A 12527-nucleotide genomic window follows, 5' to 3' on the forward strand; every position below is an offset into this window, starting at 1 on the left:
AAAAGAGCCTTGTTTCCGTCATGTTCAGCAGTAAATTGGAATAATTAACCGCAACTGTAAGGGCTCAGGCTGTTGGTATTTACAATATTGACTGCAGTTCATTGATGTCACAAGCACCAACTCCACCACCAATGCAGTGTGCAACAAAGACTTGATAGTTCTGTATAAAGGATCTGCCTGAAGCATCACCTCCCCGATTAAGGGTCTGTTAGAGTTGAGGCAGAACCACGGTACAGAAAGAAACAGTGAGTGGAATATAGATACTTCTCACAGAGATTAAGAGAGGGGATGCGGGGTCATTTGGAAGCAGGGGCCACCCATCAGGACAAAGAGAAGAAATGTCTTCACCCAGAGAAGAGCAAGTCTAAAGACTGAGTCACATCTGAGTGGCCAGAGGAGGCTTATCTAACAGAGAATCATAAAATAACAGGAAAATAGGTCGATCATTCAGCCCTTCAAATCTGTTCTAGCATTCCCTGATTCCCACCGCTGTCTTTAGGGAGGTTTTATGTTCTCCCTGTGATACCGTGAGTTTCTTTGCACATTCCAAAGACATACAGATTAGGATTAGTTAGTTGCAGCATGCTAAATTGGCACTTTAAGCAAAGCAATACTTGTGGGCTGTGTTGGTCTTTGATGCAAACGACACAGTTCAGTTTATGTCTCGATGTTTTGATGCAATTCTGACAAATAAAGTTAATTTTTATCTTAATCTTTAGACTTTATCTGAAAAGTCTATTCCCAAGATCCCCTTTAAATCTCATTTTAACCTCTACCCTCTAATTTTTGACAACCACCGATTGATCAGGAGGGCACTTATAACAATCCCGCAGTTTCCTTAAAACTGGTGTTCCCGAACAAGCTATTAGTTGAATCTAAATTTCTCAGTTGCTGTGCTGGGATTTGAACTAACGTCCTAATATGCGGCTCCAGTAATTTAACCACTCTGCTCTCTTGCCTGTTAACTAGAATAACTTTCTTTTTTTCTTTTCCTGGCACAGGTATAGTGGGATAAGTGGCCTTATACAACGTAATAAAATAAAATTGCTCTTGCCTGGTAACCAGAGGTCTGAAACCAGAGACACAAGTTCAATATCTACCAGAGCAGATGGAGAATTTAAATTTACATATCAACATAAATCTGGAAATTAAGAGAGCTTTTATGAGCCATATAGGAGTTTCAAAAACAATATCAAAATCAGCCTGAAGAAATTCAACATTACATCTAAAATCTGGGAAGACATTGCACTCAATAGACACATGCAAGGAAATCTGTTCAAGAGGGAGCTGCACTACATCAGAACGACCACCACTGTGCCTCAGAGATCAAACGGCAGCTGCAAAAGGAGAGACACAACAACCAAAAGACCCAACCATTAACCACAACCATTGCTTACTTGCGCCCACATTGCACCAGAATATGTGGATCCCAGACTGGCCTCTGCAGTCACTTCAGGATCTATCAATAGACAGCCCCTCAGGAGAACATCATACTCGGCTCCAGTGATCGCAGTCGTACTATTGCTACCTACGTTGGAAGGCCTGGTCCTGTTTTGCAATGCTCTATGTGCTTTTCAATGGTGATTGTTAAACCATTAAATTTATCTGGTCTACCAATGCCTTTCGTGGCACGAAGTCTGTCATCCTTATGTGGTCTGGGGCAGAGGTTCCCAACCTAGGCTCTGTGGCGTAAAAAAAAGTTGGGAACCCCTGGTATAGAGTTACAGATCATAAAAATTTATAGCATATAAAGGACCTTCAGCCCATCCAGTCCATGCCGAACCATTTCAACTGCCTAGTCCCATCAGCCTGCATCCTTGTCTACTCTACATCCTAGCCCCAATAATAGTCACAGTAACATGACAGCTTACATGACAACTGAGAACTAACTACTCAGGTTGCGGAAACTAGGGAAGGACGATTAATGTTGGAAATTTCAGTGATGGCCAATCCATTGTACAGATATTTTAAAAACATTTTCAAAAATCAAAATAATTAATGAAAAGATGTTAAGAGATTAAAATAAATTATCATATTAATATGATTATTAAAATAAGATTCAAATATATTTTGTTAAGAATCCAAGATTTACATCCACCTCCATCAGAACCTGGAACAGACTGAGTGAGTGGGTGGAACAGGCAGGTACGCCCGTAACATGATCCAGACATTATCTGGATAGCGTAGAGGTTCGTGGACCATTAATCAGAAAGATTGCTGTCTGTAAAGGGTTTTGTATAATCTTCCTGTTACCAGAGAAAATTAACTTTGCGGTGCTAGCCATCCGGGTCCGACATATTGATGCAATTACAAAGAAGGCATGACAGGGGCATGACACTCATTAGGAGTGTGAGGAGGCTTGGTACGTCACCAAGGACTCTTGCAAATGTCAACAGATGTACCGTGGACAGCATCCTGACTGCTTGCATCAGCATCTGGCATGGAAGGGCCACTGCACGTGATCAGGAAAGGCTGCAGGAAGTTACAAACTCATCAGCCTCATCATGGGCATGAGCCTCCCCAGCATCGAGGACATCTTCAAAGGAGATTCCTCAAGAAGGCAGCATGCATCTTTAATGACCCTCATCACCCAAAACATGCTCTCTTCTCATCACTACCATCAAGGAGGAGGTACACAAGCCTGAAGACACACATTCAACATTTCAGGAACATCTTTTTCCCTCCCACTATTATCTCTGCATCAACAATGAACCTATTAACACTACCTTGTGGCGACCCACTTTTTGCGCAGGCGAACCGGCTCACAAATAGCCAGCGCGCGGGGAGAGACTTTGGTAATGCACCTCTGACGTCTTTTCCACCCGGAGAGGGTGGGCACTAGGGATTGAAATACCAGCACCGCGAGTTTTGAATAAACTAGTCTCGAAACGACTTACCGACTACGTGTCGTTATTTCAGCGCTGTGTGTAGCACGTCGCTACATTGGTGACCCTGACGGTCCAAATGGGATTTGGACCAAAGATGACCGACTCTTCATCTGTTCACGCAGTTTCGCTAAAACTGCCGACTTTCTGGACGCTGCGACCACGCGTGTGGTTTAGCCAAGCAGAAGCCCAGTTCCAGATTCGGCAGATATCCTCTGATTCCACGAGTTACTACCACATGGTGAGCGCCCTTGACCAGGAGACGGCTGCCCAGGTTGCGGATTTCATACAGTCGCCCCTGGAAGAAGGCAAATATGAAGCATTCAAAGCGCTGCTCATTGAGACCTTTGGCCTTTCACAGCGTGAGCGGGGTGCCCGCCTGCTTCACCTGGACGGTTTGGGAGACAGGCTGCCGTCAGCATTGATGAACGAGATGCTGGCCCTGGCTGACGGACACAAGCCCTGCCTCATTTTCGAGCAAGCGTTCCTGGAGCAACTGCCCGAGGACATACATTTGCTGCTGGCCAACGCAGTTTTCAGCGACCCCCGGAAGGTGGCGGCCCGGGCAGACGTGCTGTGGAACGCCAAGAGGGAGAGCATGGCGTCCGTCGGTCAGATTACCAGGCCACGCACCCAACAGCACACCAGACCAGGCCCGGCAGGGGAGCGCACACAACACAGAGGCAGGAGTGAGGAGGCCAGTGAACAGTGGTGTTTCTACCACCAGCGGTGGGGCACAAAAGCCTGCCGTTGTCGCCCGCCCTGCCAGCTGCTGCTAATGACTATGGCGGCTGGCTACTAGGAAAGCCTCTTGTACGTCTGGGACAAACAGTCGGGACGCCGCTTCTTGGTTGACACTGGAGTGGAGATTAGCGTGTTGCCCCCAACGGGGTACGACACCCGCAACAGGAAGCCAGGACCGACCCTGAGGGCCACAAACGGCAGCACGATACGGACCTACGGCACCCGCACTGTGCAGCTGCAGTTTGGCGCCAGCCAGTTCACGTGGGACTTCACACTGACCGTTGTGGCTCAACCACTCCTGGGGGCGGACTTCTTGCAAGCTCACAGTCTGCTGGTCGACTTGCAAGGGAAAAGACTGGTACATGCCGAGACTTTCCAGACGTTCTCCCTGGGTGAAGCCAAGTTGCCGGCCCCACACCTGGACTCCATCACGCTGTCGGACAATGAATTCACCAGAATCCTGGCGGACTTTCCATTGATTCTGACACCGCAGTTCACGGCAGCCATGCCCAGACACGGGGTACAGCACCACATTCCGACCCAGGGACCACCCCTCCACGCCCGCGCACGAAGGATCCCCCCGGAAAAGCTTCGTCTGGCGAAGGAGGAATTCAAGCGGATAGAGGAATTGGGGATCATACGGCGGTCCGACAGCCTATCGGCCTCCCCCCTGCACATGGTGCCCAAAGCAACAGGGGGCTGGAGACCATGCGGCAACTACCGCAGGCTGAATGAGGCTACCACACCGGACCGCTACCCTGTGCCACACATTCAGGATTTTGCAGCAAACCTGCACGGCGCACGGATCTTCTCCAAGGTAGACCTCGTTCGGGGGTACCATCAAATCCTGATGCATCTGGACGACGTCCCCAAAACGGCTCTCATCACCCCTTTTGACCTTTTCGAGTTCCTCTGCATGCCGTTTGGCCTAAAGAATGCCGCACAGACGTTTCAGCGGTTAATGGACGCGGTGGGACGCGACCTGGACTTCACTTTCATCTATTTGGACGACATCCTCATAGCCAGCAGCAGTCGTCAGGAGCATCTGTCCCACCTCCGTCAACTCTACGCCCGACTGAGTGAATACGGCCTGACAATCAACCCGGCCAAATGCCAGTTTGGGCTTGACACCATCGACTTCCTGGGCCACAGGATTACTAAGACAGGGCAACCCCTCTGCCCACTAAGGTAGTTGCAGTCCGCCATTTCCCCCGACCCACCACAATCAAAGGCCTTCAGGAATTCGTGGGTATGGTAAATTTCTACCACCGTTTCTTCCCTTCAGCTGCCCGAATCATGCACCCCCTGTTCGCCCTGATGTTGGGTAAGTGCAAGGACATTACCTGGGACGAGGAGTCCACCGCCGCTTTCATTAAAATGAAAGAAGCCTTGGCAAAGGCCGCGATGCTAGTGCACCCCAGGATGGACGTCCCTACCGCCCTCACAGTGGATGTATCTAACACAGCAGTCGGTGGGGTACTGAAACAACTCATCGAGGGTCGCTGGCAACCCCTGGTGTTTTTCAGCAAACACCTGCGACCACCTGAGCTCAAATACAGTGCTTTCGACCGGGAACTGTTGGCGCTATACCTGGCAATCCGGCATTTCAGGTACTTCTTGGAAGGCAGGCCGTTCGCCGCATTCACGGACCAGAACCGTTGACCTTCGCTTTCACGAAGGTGTCCGATCCCTGGTCGGCTCGCCCGCAGCGACATCTGTCCTACATCTCCGAGTACACGATGGACATCCAGCATGTCTCGGGAAAGGACAACGTCGTGGCGGACGCACTCTCCAGACCAGCTGTCCAGGCCCTGTCCCTGGGGATGGACTATGCAGCACTGGCGGAGGCGCAGCAGACAGACGACGAGATGCCCAACTACAGGTCTGCAGTCTCGGGTTTGCAGCTGCAGGACTTTCTCGTGGGCCCAGTTGAGAGGACCCTCCTGTGCGACGTGGCTACCGGCCAACCTCGCCCCCATCGTCCCAGCAGCCTGGAGGCGGCAAGTTTTTGACTCCATACACGGTTTGCCGCACCCATCTGTCAGGACAACCGTCCAGCTGGTCTTCAGCAAGTTCGCGTGGCATGGACTTCGCAAGCAGGTCAGTGAATGGGCCAGAACGTGCGCGCGGTGCCAAACAGCCAAGGTGCAGTGGCACACTAAAGCCCCACCGCAGCAGTTCGAACCCACCCACCAGAGGTTCGACCACATTCACGTGGATATCGTGGGCCTCCTACCAGTGTCCTGAGGAGCGCGGTACCTCCTAACGGTGGTAGACCAGTTCATGAGGTGGCCAGAGGCGGTCCCGCTCACCAACACATCTGCCGATTCCTGCGCCCGAGCACTGATCGCAACATGGGTAGCACGTTTCGGGGTACCAGCCCACATTATCTCCGACAGAGGCGCCCAGTTCACCTCCAGCCTGTTGGGAACGCAGCTACACCACACTACTGCCTACCACCCACAGTCGAATGGACTGGTGGAACGTTTCCATCATCACTTGAAGTCGGCTCTCATGGCCCGCCTGAGAGGACCTAACTGGGTGGACAAGCTTCCCTGAGTCCTGCTTGGAATTCGTACAGCGCCCAAAGAGGATCTGCACGCCTCGTCGTCCGAGTTGGTGTACGGCGCACCCCTGGCCGTCCCGGGAGAGTTCATACCAGCCCCAAGGGGGCAAGAGGAAGAACCCGCAGCAGTCCTGGACAGGCTACGTGAAAGGCTCGGCAACCTGGCCCCCATGCCGACTTCACAGCACAGACTGACCCCGACCCATGTACCCAAAGAACTGCAAAACTGTAAGTTTGTGTTTGTATGAAGGGGCGGACACTGGGCGCCGCTACAGCGGCCGTACAAGGGGCCGTTCAGGGTGATCAACAACAACGGGTCCACGTACGTTCTGGACATTGGGGGGAAAGAGGAGATTTTCACGGTGGACCGACTCAAACCAGCCCATGTGGACTTGGCGCAGCTAATCGCAGTTCAGGCACCGTGGCGCAGAGGCAGACCTGCCAAACAGAGGCTGACCCGGACTGAGGACATTGTGGGGGGGGGTGTATCGCCGGTTCTGGGGGAGGGTTATGTGGAGACCCACTTTCTGCTCAGGCGAACCGGCTCACAAATAGCCAGCGCGCGGGGAGAGACTTTGGTAATGCACCTCTGACGTCTTTTCCGCCCGGAGAGGGCAGGCGCTAGGGATTGAAATACCAGCACCGCGAGTTTTGAATAAACTAGTCTCGAAACGACTTACCAACTGCATGTCGTTATTTCAGCACTGTGATATTAAACCTGATCCCGATTCTGATTTGGAATGCAGTTCCAGCTGTCAGATTGGGTTCAATTCCTGCTGCGGTCTGTGAGGAGTTTGTACATTCTCCCTGTAACTCTGTGAGCTTCCTTCAGGTGCTCCAGCTTCCTCCCATGTTCCAAAGGCATACAGTTTGGGTCAGTGCGTGTGGGGATGCTGTGTTGTAGCTGAAAGCAAGGTGTCACTTGCAGGCTGCCCCAGCGCATCATCGGACTGCATTGGTAGTTGATGCAAGCAATGCATTTCACTGGACGTTTCAATATCCTGATGTGTGTTTGACAAATAAAGCTAATCTCTATCTCCTTAATCTCTTTCTGTCTATCGTATATTCCAGAGTATAAGCCGACCCCCCATTTTCAAGGTTAAAAAAGTGACTTTTTCATGTTACCTTTGTATAAGCCGACCTCTTTTGTAGAGGATTTTGATTTAACCGGAAAAGATCTCAAGATCTCACGTGTCGGTACTCAGCTTTGCCGGATCTAGAACCCAGAAATTTTGTGAACCAGTACCTGCTAAGAAAACAGGCCTAAACATTGCAGAGTATTATAAACGAATTCTTAATAAATAAATCAGGGAGGGAAATTTTGGATTAGGTCTCCAATGGTAAAGAATCCTCAGACTTGTAACCCCCATGAAACCATTTAGCGCCCATCGTAATCTCGTTAAAACATAACACGGGGTTGCGGGATCAGTACGTCTACACAGTATTGAGTTTGTGACCACCGTGTACAAAAGTTTAAAACGAATGCGATATGATGCTGGCTTCAAGCTGAAGGTTGTTGATTTTACTAAAAGAACGAATAATTCTGCAGCTGTTAAGAAGTTTAGTGTAAACGAGAGAGGGCGAGAGAGTGGAGAAAGGCAGAGGACACGCTGAGGGAAATGCCAAAGACGAAATGTGCAAACTGCGGGAAAACATGCCAGTGGCCAGAACAGGAAGAAAAAGCTTTAGAGTGGGGGAATCACCAGCGATCGTCCGGATACATTGTTACCAGAGAAATAATTTGAGTTCAAGCGTTGAAATGGGCCGAAAAACACCGTGAGGTCAGCGAAAATTTCAAAGCTGCGCGAAGTTGGTGCACCCAATTTATGAATAGAAGTGATCTTGTGTTGAGACAAAAAACAAAGATTGCTCAGAAAATTCCCGTGGGGTGTTGTTGTTTACGTGCAAGAATGCTGCTGGATTGCTGAAGCCGGTTGCTTGAAGTGGGTTAAAGAGGTGTGGCGTCAACGTCCTGAAGGTTTCGGGAAAGAAAAGTTGCTAATTGTCTGGGACGTCTTCATAGCGCACTTGTCAGGTGAGACAAAGGCAGCATTGAAAGCTGAAAATACGGACATTGCAGTCATCCCCGGTGGTTTGATCTCCGTGCTCAGCCACTAGATGTGAGTTTAAACAAATCATTCAAAGAATTCATGTGACGACAGTGGAACGAATTTGATTGAAAAACAACCAATAAATACGACCTGTCTTCCGTGTCTTTTTCCAAAGTTGGCACCCTCTGTATAAACCGACCCCCTAATTTTAGGACCACAATTTAGGGCCAAATTCTCGGCTTATACACCAGAATTTACGGTAATCCAGCAGTGCTGCCCGACAGTGTTCACTCAGGGGAAGTCAAGCTAGAAAGTGTACATGCATACGTTCACCTGCGGACTGCTGGAAACTGCTTGTTCTTGCTGATAACACCCACACGGCATCGATTTACAGGACGTGTCACTGCCAGAGTCCAAACAGAAACGGTGAAAGTTGCCAATCTTACAGCAACTCAGCATAAGTCACAGGATCATATTTAGGCCATTTGGCCCATTGAGTCTGCTCCACCATGGCTAATTAGTGTACATAGATATTCTGGATGGTATATCTTTGAAACTAAGAAGATTTGAGAGTGGTGATGAAAACCATGATTGGTTCAGACAAGGTAAACAGGAAGCTGTTGCTTCTCATGGCACCCGGGGCGACAATCAGGGGACAGAGACCAGACAGAATCCACTAACAGAAATCATCTTGGCATACTTTTGCACAATGGAATGTTCAGCATGAGCACAATGGGCCAAATGGCCTGGCTCTGTGACTCTCTAAAGCAGGGGCTCCCAAACTTTTTTTTATGCCATGGACCTCAACCATTAACTGAAGGGTCCATGGACCCCAGGCTCGGAAGCAAGTAGAGCAATTTTTATGAGGAGAGTTTTCATAATTTGGTTGCACTGCCGAAGTAACAGTTAAAGGAGATTCAGTGTTGATGTGATTGATTGAAGAAAATAAAATTGCTTAACTTTAGTTGTCGTGTGTACAGTGAAATGCGTTGTTTCACTCCAAAAGCTAATGCCATCTGAGGATTGAACTGGAGGCAGCCCGCGTGTGTCACCATGCTTCCAATGCCAACATAGCAGGCCCACAACTCACTTGGAATGCTGAAGGAAATTGGAGCACCCAAGGGAAACCCACACGGTCACGGGAATGAAGTACAAACTCCTTAGAGGTAGCGGTGAGGATCAAACATCGACTGACGATCGCTGTCGCTGAAAAGCGATTACAATACCATGCTGCCTGAAGGGGAATTGAGTACCTAACTGGAACTTTCAATAAGATCGAATGGGTCTTATGATTCCAGGGTACGAAGGGTTAACTATGAACGCACGTAAGAATTCAATTCAGCTGCTTCGTGTACAGTTGAGGCACTCGATTATAGAAAAAGGAAATGAAATCAATGGGAAAGGTGCACTGTAGCAAGGGTCACATTCTGAAGAGCGGTTTGAGAGCCTCGAGGTTTTATATCACCGAGAAGGTTAGGGGTAACCCGATAGAAGTGCTCAAGATTGAGAAGGGTTCATGAGGTCAATTGTGATTTGATCCCATGCTTCCGCTGGCTGGGAAGATGGTAACGAAAAGACACAAAATGAGAAATAATTAAAGGAAAGCTGAGAAATACATGCTCCCGTTCCATGAATGGCATTAACTTTCTGCTTCAGCAGCAAATCCACTTAACAGGAGAAGTCAGCAACAGGGTGAGAGGGAGAAATAGTATCGGGTCACAGGGTCTGATTAGTGGGGAGGCATTGTAGGCCGTTCAAAATGATGACGGTGGCTCAAACTAGTTTCAGGTCTGTGTTACTTACGAAATATTTTATGATGCACTGTAGAGAGGAAAAATAAATGCAAAAACCAAAAGAAATTTGATATTGCACTGCACTTACGTAGTAGGGCAGCAAAAAATTGATTCCTGACATGGCCAGCCTAAGGCGTGTTACAAAAACAAGATCTTTAACCTCAGTCAGGTCAGATTGCCAACGACATCTCCTCCACAATCACCATTAGCACAGGTGCACTGAACTGAGGTTGAGGCTGTGGCCGGCTCTGGGCTTCACGTCTGAGGATTTCCTGATATTGACTCAGCTCTACGCTCAACTGTGTCCAAGGGCCTTGTGATGTTTACGCTGTTCTGCGCTGAATTAAGGCTGAGGCTGTGGCCTGCTTTGGCCGCTCCAGGCCTCGTGTCTATGGACTCAATTTGTTCTGAATACTACTTGTTTCCTTTTATTGTGTGGACAATGTGTTTTGTTTTCTCTTGACACATTGGGTGTTTGTAGATTTTCTTTTTTCGTAGTTTCTTTTGGAGTTCTCATTTTGTGGCTGCCTGTAAGGAGCTAGATCAAGGTTGTAATATGTATACGTACATTGATAATAACCACACTTTGCACCAGGTTGGGTGCTTAACCTCCTGCTCTCCTCACTTTGTACATATGACTGTGAGGCTAAGTACAGCTCCAATGCTATGTTCAAGTTTGCTGATGACATCACACTCGTTGGCCGAATCTAAATTTGCTGAAGACACTGCTGTCATTGATGACGACAACGTATAAGAGGGAGGTTGAAAATCTGGCTGAATAGTGCCACAACAACAACCTCTTACTCACTATCAACAAGGTCAAAGAGCTGTTTATTGACTGCAGGAGGCGAAACTGGATGTCCACGAGCCAGTCCTCATTGCAGGAGCAGAGGTGGAGAGGGACAGCAACATTAAATTCCTCAGTGTTATCATTTCAGCGGATCAATCCTGGGTCCAGCAGGCAAGTGACATTCCAAAGAAACTACACTGTTTTAGGAAGGCAGCATCTATCATCAAGGACCACCACCATCCAGGCCAAGTTCCCTTCTCGCTGTTGCCTTTGGGAAGGAGATACAGGAGCCTTTGACCCCACACCACCAGATTCAGGAACAATCATTACCATCAACCATCAAGCTCCTGAACCAGCATGGATAACTTCACTCACCTCAATACTGAACACAACCTATAAGGTCACTTTCAAGGATGCTACAACTCCTGTTCCCACCATTATTTATTTACTTATATTATTATTTTTTATTGAATTATTTTTATTAACAAAGAAAAATAGCAGAACATATGCTATAATACATTCAACCATTTTATACCAGTCTTATATTATTATTTGTTGTTTTTTTTGTAACTATACAGAATTTCCATCTTTGACTGTGTGTAGTTTTCACTGATTTTATTGTATTTCTATTGTTAATGCCTTGCAAGAAAATGCATCTCAGGTTAGTATAAGGTGACATATATGTAATTTTAAAATAAATGTACATTGTCTTTTAACTTTGATTCAAGCGTCTGTGGTTTGATTTGTTTTGCAGTTGTATAATTGTGTTAAGTTAAGAATGATGTTGTCGGGAATATCTTACAGGGAATAAGTGTCTACAAAATTATGAGAGTCATCCCTACTATCAGCAGTGAGTAGCTTGTACTGAGGGGCAAAAATTCTAACACTAGAAGGCATGCGTTTAAAGTATAAAGGGGCAAATTCAAGGGAGGTGTGTGAAACAGACAGTGGAGGATGACTGGAATATGCTGCCAGGGGTTTTGGTGAGACAGATATAATAGAGGCATTTAAGAGGCTCTTAGATAGGCTCATAAATATGGAGAATATTGAAGTGTATGGTTTATGTGCAGGCAGAAGGGAATATTTAATTCTGCACAACATTGTGTGTCAAAGGACCAGTTACAGGGCTGTTCTGAATGGGGTTCGGGATTGATGGAACTGCTCTGAATGATAGCATTAGCTCTATGGGCTAAGTGGTCGTCTATGTCGAAGGGAAATATGAAACATGAGAATTTATAGGCTTTCAAGCAACTTATGATGACCAGCGATCACAAATAGTAGATTCATTGAAGGCAGGAATTTCCCTCCTTCTTTGTTCTAGTTAGAGAGCCTTTGCTATCTGGATTTCAGCTTCTGATGTTTTAGTTTGCTTTAGTAATATTGTTGACTATTCTTAAGTGCCCTAGCAAGCTGACTGAACTGCTATAACTGAACAATTAGGAAAGGACATTGAATACTGGAATTGTCGGTAGTGCTCACTAGGAATGTATAACCTCTATCCAACAACCTGCCACTTCTCAGAGGTTGACAAGGCAATAGGTAAATATAAATTGCTATTGAGACTAAGTCTGGATCAATGGAGGGAAACCATCATGAAATCACAGGCAAAAATAGCAAAGGAAAGGAATGAAGAGGTAATGGAGTGCTCTTTATAGAGACTGAGCAAAAAACAATTAAAATTTCAGTCTATCTCCTCAG

The 12527-nt window shown here is 47.5% G+C and overlaps 1 protein-coding gene across 5 annotated transcripts in view; it reads right to left on the bottom strand.

Moving 5' to 3' along the window:
• Positions 1–12527, bottom strand: part of LOC132405560 (protocadherin-1-like) — a 490197-nt gene that overhangs the window by 147415 nt on the left and 330255 nt on the right. The window contains exon 4 of one of the 5 annotated variants that reach the window (XM_059990462.1): positions 3155–3183. The exons of the other annotated variants lie outside the window; for them this stretch is intronic. Within the exon in view, the coding sequence (XP_059846445.1) occupies positions 3170–3183 (14 nt within the window). The 3' untranslated portion in view covers positions 3155–3169. Of the gene's footprint in view, positions 1–3154; positions 3184–12527 lie in introns of those variants that run through there. 5 annotated transcript variants of the gene reach the window in all.

The sequence above is a fragment of the Hypanus sabinus genome, chromosome 15, assembly GCF_030144855.1.
Source record: "Hypanus sabinus isolate sHypSab1 chromosome 15, sHypSab1.hap1, whole genome shotgun sequence".
NCBI lineage: Eukaryota > Metazoa > Chordata > Chondrichthyes > Myliobatiformes > Dasyatidae > Hypanus > Hypanus sabinus.